Below are 10,267 nucleotides of genomic sequence, written 5' to 3' on the forward strand. Positions count from 1 at the left end.
ACATTCAATATACTTTTGTTGGAGTACATTATACGAACATGTCGAAATATATTGAATGAATGATAATAGATATGTTCTTTTTCCCGAGTGTACAAAGTATTTACACTGAGTGTAAGTACTATAGGATATTCTTATAACACTGTGGTAGCTTCATCTTTTTCTCTTTAGACTCAATGTAGTGTACCAAAGTGAAAGGAACAAAAACATAATAATAATACGTATTGAACTATAATGAGATAACTCGTTATTTTACGTTTATCAATACTTCACAACAAACATAGCTCCTATACGAATATTCGATACTTTACGATACATTCTTTCATATCTTTAATGTTGTTTCGATGGAATTCTATTCACACAAAATGGTATTAAAAATCGTACAAGTGCAAGGCGTACTTAAATAGTTGCGGCTATTACAGGATACTGGTCCTAAAACGAGCTGAAGGATCAATTGAATGTAAACCTGGTATAGGTACCTGGATATTCCGGGAAATTGTGAAGGCGATGAGCTTGCCAAAAATGTGCGCAATGCTGCCGGACGCAAGCATCAATAGACATCCGACAGTTCCATTTGCAAGCTGCAATTTGCTCCTCAAAAAGGATATCTTAAAAAAGGCCAATCTTAGATGGAGGGAGAAACGTACTTGTGGAACTACAAGACAGATATGGTATGAGTACAATCGTAGGCGTTCCGAAGATCTTATATCACTTCCAAGGGCCTCTATTAGCAAAATTATTGCGGCTTCTATAGGACACTGGCTAGGTGGCAGGCACGCTGAACGCATGAACCTGACAGTGTATTATGATTATTGCAGGAGCTAGCTCCTATGACAGGTAGAAGTAGGAAACGATGCCTCATCTTCTCTGTCACTGCCTAGCTCTTGACACGAGGAGGTGGACTCACTTGAGCCAGCCTTTTTTTGACGATCTCTCCGACCTGAAGTCCGCTGACGTCAAAGCACTCCTGCTGGTATTAAACATGTTCAAATGGTTCATGAAGCAGTGCCCGGGGATGCGCCAACCCTTTTTTCGGTATCACAACGGACCCTATTCTCTAAGTGTGTCCCCAAGACTGCTATTCTAACTTAACCTGATCTTAGTTGTACTTGCATTGTGTTTTTAACTTTTTGAAGGTCCTGAACAGATAAGGATCACGGAGCACCCGCTGAGACATCGTTTTTTTCTCAACTTAATTTGACAGCTAGAGTGAGAACGCACTGCATTTTCTATGTCTATGGTCTAGATATGCAGAAAAGAGACATGCTCACTTTTTGTGTCAAAGTATAAAAACAAATTGTTAAAAAATATATCATTTTCTGTCACGAAATATCTACAAAATATTAGCACTTTTTTTGTGTATAGGAGCTCAACATTCTATATGGAACTCAAATTCTAGATCTGTAAAAATATAAGTATTCTCAAAGATTAAAGGCTACATAGATGATTGAAAACTGGCATAATAGGGTAGTCTACTATGTTGAAAAAGTACTTCAAAATGTTGATTTTCCTAATAAAAAGCCACAAAAAAATATATTTCGGCAAAATAAAAACGCTTTCCTGCCATAAAATTAAATTAAATTTTAAAACCTTTTTTTATTCTTGCAAAAACGCTGTCAACCATTTTGGTGACGAAATATTGGTATAAACAACAGTCGTGTATGTAATTATTATATGTATAAATAAAGGTGATGGTACCGAAACCTACAATTACTACGAAAGCTATCAACAAATTAACATCATGGTGGCTCTTGTTTGAGGTCACGTGGTATACAGATTATAAATTACGACTTTTAATTTTAATATAATAAAACAATAATGTGCTTCTATGACTCAAAATATATAAGTATATTTCTACATACATAATTTTTATCAAATTTCATAATTCATTTTTCACTACCGAAAATGCAAGCAATTCTAACTCTCCATATCCTGTATCTCATCGAACATTTTAAAAAATATAGGTTAATCCTCTCTTTATAATAACTTTTTCAATCTTCTTTATTTTGAACCATTTTGTAATTCAATTCATAATTGCATTTTGTAGAATAGTGTTTTCAATTCTGGGAAGTAATGTTAACGTTAAACTGTTAACACAATGACGTTTATTATACTCTCTATACAATGTACGAGATTCATTTTATAACACACATATAAGGAGAGCTTTTAAAATATTAAAAGCTAAATTTTAAACATTTAAACATATCTGAATTTTAAGCATTTAAATTAAACGTATGGTGGGGTAAATATTCAATAATTTCATCGTTTTCGATTCGATATACTTTTTGTTATAAAACTAAAATTTTGAGGTGAAACTGTGAATAGCTAAAAGTTATCGTGTGTTTGGTGCTACTTTAAAAGTTCTTTTATTTAATTATTTCACTTGTTATGTTCTGGAATTTTACAATATTTCACCCACGAAGCGGATTGAAATTTGGCCTACATATTTAGCTCTCTCGACAATGCAATTTATGTAAAAGCTTGAGACGCTCCGAATGGTCCCTGATATTTTAAATTGCGTCCAGCTTTTACAAATAGTCATGTATGACTGATTCATAAGAAAAATTATTTTTTACTTTTAAGTACAATAAAAGCTTGGCTCTAAAAAAGGATTTTTTATTTAAATTTTCTAGATCATATTATATACAGGATTCAAGGGAAGATTAGCATGATTGGAAACCATAGAAGATAGTATGATATTGTTATTACTGCACCACATTTTTCAAATTTTTGTTACCAAGTCTGGTAATTCGAATACCAAAAAAACTTCAAATAAAAAATAATTATTTTAATAATCCTGATTGTAAGAGTTCAATTTCACAATCTATATATATATAGAAAAGAAGTGACTGACTGATTGATCAACGCACAGCTGAAATCGATTCAAATATGATACTATCAACTCTATTTAAAGTGTCAAAGCTCATGTAAACACGTCAAAATAATGATCAAATTATTAAAAAATGGTCTAAATCATTTCCGTTTCCTCTAGCGTTTTTAATATTAACTGATTAACATTTAATTTAGCTTTAAGAGTTCTCATAATCTAAATTAAAATTTTGATTTGTACATTTTTTATCAATTGCTTACTTTTTACCTCCGTATACAATACATGTAGGTATAATGTAAATTTAAAAGACTAAGCAAAATCAAAATCCAGTGATTAAGGCTAACAAAAAACACTGGAATATCTCAGAATAACTCGGGGCCTTGAGTATCTCCTGAGCCCCCTTTCCAATCTCTTATGTAGATATCATTTCTTAAGATATTTCTAACGACATAAAAGTAGTTATTGTACGAATTGTGCAAAGAGGTGTGCGAAATTGTGCAAAGAAAGAATTGTGCAAACCACTTTTCGTCTCTGCTAGCTGCTATAAATTTTCAAAAGTTGTCGATATTTGACATTGTAATATAGTTTTAATGAAAATTCTAGTACGGCAGAAAGTAACTTTTAAAACAACTAGATATATGTAAATAACTAAATTAGGGATGTTTTAAGCCTAAATCTGATCTAATTTACCATTTAGTTTACGAAAAAACCAATAAACAAAGATTAGTTTTTGACGAATATTTAATCTAAGCCAGTTGTTTAATTTATCAATGTGACCATGTGCTGCTTGCTAAACTGTGTACTCAAATGATCAATATATGATAATACGTATTGTAGCGTGCGTTGATAGATTTACTGCACTCATACTAACTACTATTTAGAAAACTATATTTTTTCTCATTCTAAGGTATCACGTTTTCTCTCACTCCGATAGAAATATCTTAATATACAGTTATATATTTTCTTAAAATTTTTTTTTCATAAAATTGTCTTAAGGTAGTACCTACACGAAAGTGATATTTCAAGAATTTCTCAAAACTCAGAATATAAAATATTTAATTCATAATACACATGCTGTTAAAATTAGAAGATGATTTACCATGTCATACATGAGATATTAGCAATTAAAAGTGACGCAATTTGTACGTGTACATGGGAGAAGCGTATAAAAATACACAAATTTACAAATATTATATTTATTTATCAATGAATGACGTTCACCATCTCTATGAAAAACTAATATAATGTAGAATACTATATTTAGAAAATATATAAAAAAAAATAAAAATTATTTACCATATAGTTTCGATAAAAAACTTAAATAAATAACTCGTTTTAGCGATATTTTTTTGTGGAGAGGATATAAAGACTAATGGTAAAGTTATATATCCTAGTGTGTGTGTGTATACGTATAGAAGATTTGTTAGTGAGGAACTACAGTCTTGTGAAAATAGTATATGGTATATGTATAATAGTCATAGCACAGTTAATGATAGCACTGAATGATAGTATTAGTCCAAAACTTTTTGACTGGACTGTCGCGGAGGAACTACCTTAAGAACCAATTTTTAAATTTTTGTACTTTATGAAACCCTTTTAATATAGAGGTTAATTGCACTTACAAAAAATTCTTTTTAATCTAATTAATATAATAATAATAATTAATTTGTTTATTTATTTTTTATCATAAAGTGGCAATCTTTAAAAAAATGAAGTATCTATTAGTAGTTTTCAAGATTTTTTTATCAGTTTTAATTGTATAAGATCTTTACTACGTAAATTTTGATTTACACGATAGAGCCTAGCCCACTGTAGTTATCGTATTGGGACATCTATGTGTAGAATATAATATAACGTTGATTGTAAAATAAAATTCAAATTACCTTCTGAGTTTCCACCTTCGGTAATTTTTGTAGAATTTGGTGGAAAAATATTAAAACAAAACAATTTAAATTTCCACTATACCAATTTTTTAAATTTTTTTACAAGAAAAACTATTAGAATTTAATGTGTCTCTTTGTTTTCCAAAGATGCCTGTTTGATCAACTCTAAATCAAGTTATGAGGGCCATAACTCACACAGCCCCTACCCCTTTTTTTTCTAATATCTAAGGTTATCAAGTAGTATTTCTGGTGGAAATATCTGTTTCGTTTTAATCTGCAGGGAACCTATAAAAATAACGGTAATGCTTTTAATAAATTTTGATTTTCTCAAGATAAGACGGTTTTGAGAATGGAATCAATAACTGAAATAATAAATAACCCATATGGTGGAAATAATAAATAACCCAAAGTGGTCGGGGTTACTATATGTAGCCACGGTGGATGCCCGATCAAATTTATACACTGGGGTTAACGATATTTTGCCGGGTTGATTGCCTGTTTGGGTCAATAGTAATCAGGGAAGCGCGTTCAGCTGTTGCGGTTGCCTGTTCGGGCTCACGTACTCGGGTTCACTTTATATACCCGATCAGTTGCCCCGGTTTGGCTAAGATATTCGGGATAGCGATACTAGTTACCTTGCAGGGTTTGCATAAGTTGGGGCAGTATAATCAGCCCCGGTCTGTCACCTTTCATGGCTCACGTCACCGGGCCTTCTTTTCATTCCCTGATCGGGCCCTGGTTGCAAGTCGGGCAGTAATCGGGCACTTTCTACCAGGGATGTTAAAATTCCATTTAAAAAATCCTAAACTGCCATTCTGTCTTAGTTTTTTCATTTGCAAAAAATTTACCAAATAAATGGGCAAACATTCAAATCCTATAATTTTGAGACGCTCTTTATAACAAATCACTTGAAACTTTGTTCAGTGTCTCCAAGTCTAAATACCTTTCGTGTGAATAGACTTTTATACATAGAGGTTGTGTGGCGTCAATTAAGATGTTGTGTGACTACGATAAAATAATTTGTAGACCTATAAATTTGAGTGATTTTAATTATATTGGCGAGTAGTACCTATCAAAATAAATTTTCATTACAATAAAAAGTTATTATTTTGACTGCAAATTTTATGTTTTTGTGAATTTTTTAAGTCTTAAAAAATGAAGGTACGTACCAATAGATAAAATTATTAATTTATCGTAGTTTATGAGTGAAATTATAGTAGAATCTCGATAACGTGAAAATTTTAATTGCAATTATCTAATGTTGGGCGCGGTAAATTGTCTTTATTAAGTTTTCAATTACTTATATTAAAAGCTTTGAAGATTTCTTAAGATTTTGCTTAAATGATCCAACTACCTTAAGAATTCATCAAGGAGAATCGTTTTAGCAAACGGTTTCATAAACGGCCCTCATGAGTAAATGGTACTCCTAAATCGCGCTTCAACAATATACAGTTAATCATAAAGTTAATAGTTTATTTGATAAAAATTGCCCAAAAAATATATGAAAACTTTTAACATAATTTGGATATTTAGCAAAGAAATTTAAATGTATCTATAATTATATTTCCGAAATAGTACCGGTACGTTTTTAGCAACTCTGTATTGATACGCATTAGAAATTTTAATTTCTTCTAAATCAATTTGGGGCACAAAATTTCCTGACGCACTAACGAATCGATTGACGAAAACCGCATTCAAATCTGACTTACTGTTCAAATTTTTCGAACTTTGACTCTTTTTAGTGTTTTATTTCTGCGACTAAAAGGTTAAACGGCAATTATAATCGTGGAAAAATATCAATTGATAACAAATACTCTTTGTCTTCTTTACAGATAACAATACTTTCAATAATATTTTTGGTCGTAGCAAGATTTTATGAATGCCAATGCGAATGTCCATATATCCAAAGTCAAGAATACTATTTGGCAAGACTACAATATGAGCCACTTACATATTTTCAAATATCAAATTCAACATCTGTACAAATTGTTCCTGATGATACAATCGAACTAACATCGACAATTCTAATACGAAAAAATAATAGTGTTGTAAATTATCTAGATATGTCGAATGGTCAAATTGAAACTATAAAACCATTAGCATTCAATAATATTTCGAAATGTTTACACTATTTAAAATTAATAAATAATAACATATCGGAGTATTTATTACCAAATGCTTTCTCTTCGTTAAATGATTTAAAGTATTTGGATTTAAGCCATAATCGTATTACAAAAGATTGGGCATTTCAATCATTACCAAAAAGTGTGGTTTATTTAAATATAAGTCATAATTATTTAAGTAATATTGATTTAACTTCATTTAGTGAAAATAATGTTAACAATCTTAACTTAGCATATAATTATTTAACAAATATTGTATTAGTTAACAATTCCAATTTGAATACTTTAAATTTATCATTTAATTATTTAACTTCGATATTTATTAATAATACAAAACTTAGCGTATTAAATCTAGCACATAATAAGCTTCAGACATTAGACTTGCATAACTTTAAATTCGACAAATTAAGTGTATTAAATGCATCATTTAATGGAATTACTTTATTTAATGGTTCTTCATTAGATCATCTTTCAGATTTAGATTTATCTTTCAATTCTTTGAATGATTTTCAACATGTAAGTTTCCCTCGAGGCTTAACACATTTAAATTTAGCTGATAACTATTTCGAAATTATACCGAATAATACATTTTCCGATATATCTGTTTTATATACGCTAATATTAAAAAATAATCGATTAAAAACAATTGACAAAAATACATTTATGGATTTGGAATACTTAACATATTTAGATTTATCTAACAATAATATAGAAAGTATACCAAATGGAACATTTAGCATGTTCAGTGATGCATGGGGGCTAAAAACATTATTAATATCAAATAATGAAATAAAAACAATCGTTTCTGGGAGTTTTGTGGGTTTAAATGAACTAATAGAATTAGATTTATCAAATCAAAATATAGCTACAATTCCATCAGAAGCTTTTAAAGGATTAGATAATTTAGAAACATTAATATTATCAAATATTAATTTGCGTTCAATTGAATATGGAAGTTTTATTAATTTAAATCAATTAAAAACGTTAGATTTAACGAATAATTACTTAGAAAATATACCCAGTGGAGCTTTTAAGGGTTTAAATTTTGTCGATAATTTATATTTCACTAATAACACGATACGAAAAATTGAGTCAGCAAGTTTTTATGGTTTAAATAATTTAAATAAATTAAATTTATCCAATCAAAATTTAAATATAATCGAAACGGCAGCTTTTAAAGGTTTGGATCATTTGTTAGAATTAGATTTATCAAGTAATTATTTAACTTTTATACCCAAGGGAACGTTTCAAGGTTTAAGTTATTTACATACTTTATTTTTAATGGAAAATTTATTAAATACATTAGAAGAGGGAAGTTTTGATGGTTTAAAGCATTTAGATGAATTAGATTTAGCAAATCAAAATTTAACTTCCATACCATTTGGAGCATTTAAAGGATTGGATGAATTAAGAAAATTAGTTTTATCAAATAATGGTCTAAAATCACTTCAATATGGAAGTTTTACTGGTTTGAAAAGGTTACAAACGTTAAATTTAACTAGTAATTCTTTAGAATCCATTCCTAATGGTTCTTTCTTAGATTTAAATTTTTTGTTAATTTTAGTATTAACCAATAATTCTATAGAAACATTAGAAAATGGAAGTTTTAGTGGTTTAATACGATTGGGGCAAATAGATTTAAGTGATCAAAATGTAAGTGTCATTCCATTAGAAGCTTTTAAAGGTTGTGATGCTTTAATCTCAATATTATTACCACGAAATGATTTTAAATTACTAGAATATATTAAATTTGTCAAAAAATAACTATATTGAATATAGAACGTTCTTTAAAGTAGTCCCGCTGTTTGAGTAAGTACCATGAATATTCATTTTTTCTTGCGGTAGATGGTCCCTTGATCACAATAAACACAGTTTTGAATTATTTCATTTTTAAAATTGTGACTTTTAACACTTTATGGAAGAACTCACAATAATGTTATTTGTACAAAAATTAATCGGAGCTTCAAAAATGTTTTCATCATGAAGAAATTCTGTTTATGCAAAAAAAAACTTTACCTGACTGCGCTTTCCAAAAAGAAAATATAAAAAACTTTGATTTTTGACGCTTTTACGGTATTTTTAAAGAATTTTATTAAATTTACGTTATACAAAATGCCTAGTTTATGATATTTTTTGAGTATTTTATTACATTTACGTCACAGAAATTGCCTATTTGACTAGTCATGTGACGGTCGGACTACTTTAAGTTAAAATATGTTAAAATCAGTTGAAAAAAATTGACAAGTTCGCTTTTTTTTTTTTTAATCAAAGGTTTCGCTATCTGTCGATCACTTATTTCTTATTAGAGAAGTCGAGATTTTTAAATTTCTCAACTGAATTGATTACCAATGCCTCTCCACTGTGATATACTTCCCAATGCTTCCACCAAATTAAGAAATATTTATTCTGTGGCTATTTTTTATTTCTATATTTAGCATCCGATTGATGGTGAAAGTATATTAAACTTTCATCAGAAATATGTACAAATTTTGAAAATTTCGAACAAAAATTGAATTGTAAAATTTTCTTTAAAACATATTTTTGGATTGTATTGTATAAGATTATCATTGAAATAATAAACAAAAACTGCTTGTAAATAAGTTATGCCTTTTATTCTCTTAAAAAAAATAAAACTATTCAAGGGCTAGGGGGTATATGCCCATTTATAAACCCATGGAATATAAAATTTAAGCTAAAAAAAAATCCAAACGTGATGAAGATCAATTGCACCCAAAAAAAAGAAAAAAGTTTATTACAGATTTACTTTTAAAAAAACAACACAATAATGGTAGTCTTTCGACCGCCATTTGTTTTGGTTTTCTAAATTTTTCAAAGTATTTTCTAGAAGTTTTTTTTATGTTTTACAAAAAAGTTTCACAAGACCACTACTTTACCTACAAATTTTCAACCCCCTATCCTTTATAGTTTTGGAGAAAATGGAAACTAAGGTATTGTCCTAAGTTACACTCTTACGAAAAAATGTTTCACAACAAAAGTTGACTCTCAGTAAACTCTGACGGTTTACAAGATGGGTCCTACGGAAACCAAAAGCACAATTGATCTATATTGCTCATTTACGAAGTCAAATTTACTTTCTACGTCCTGATCACGCTATAAAATTTTAAATTTCATCTTGATATCTCTTTTTGTTTTTTGAGTTTAAGTGATGAAGGGCGGACAAACGGAAATGGACTATTTAAGTGATTTTATGAACACATTTACGAAAATTTTGTTCGTAGTATCAATATTTTTAAGCTTTACAAACTTGGGACTAAAATTAGTATACCTTGATATATATTTCATAAGTACAGGTATAAAAATTGAGTAGTCTAACTTGAACACTCTGTATACCATATAAGCACACATTGATATGCAGTAATAATGACAGCATTTATCAGCTCTTATCAGCACAAATAAATACATATGAACATTGT

At 29.3% G+C, this 10,267-nt stretch overlaps 1 protein-coding gene across 1 annotated transcript; it reads left to right on the forward strand.

Moving 5' to 3' along the window:
• Window positions 1-5,810: 5,810 nt before the first annotated feature.
• Window positions 5,811-8,758, forward strand: LOC123294412 (protein artichoke-like). Its single transcript, XM_044875481.1, has 3 exons — window positions 5,811-5,871; window positions 6,543-7,088; window positions 7,131-8,758. Exons 1-3 carry the CDS (start codon window positions 5,866-5,868, stop codon window positions 8,595-8,597), a joined length of 2,019 nt encoding a protein of 672 aa, XP_044731416.1. The 5' UTR covers window positions 5,811-5,865; the 3' UTR covers window positions 8,598-8,758.
• The last annotated feature ends 1,509 nt before the right edge of the window (window positions 8,759-10,267 follow it).

The sequence above is a fragment of the Chrysoperla carnea genome, chromosome 1 (assembly GCF_905475395.1).
Source record: "Chrysoperla carnea chromosome 1, inChrCarn1.1, whole genome shotgun sequence".
Classification (NCBI taxonomy): domain Eukaryota; kingdom Metazoa; phylum Arthropoda; class Insecta; order Neuroptera; family Chrysopidae; genus Chrysoperla; species Chrysoperla carnea.

Bases quoted from the DNA above. Each gene is read 5' to 3' on its own strand.
- LOC123294412 (XM_044875481.1), top strand. The intron at 7,089-7,130 runs GTATTAGTTAAC...TTAAATTTATCA, and splicing joins ATAATTATTTAACAAATATT to TTTAATTATTTAACTTCGAT.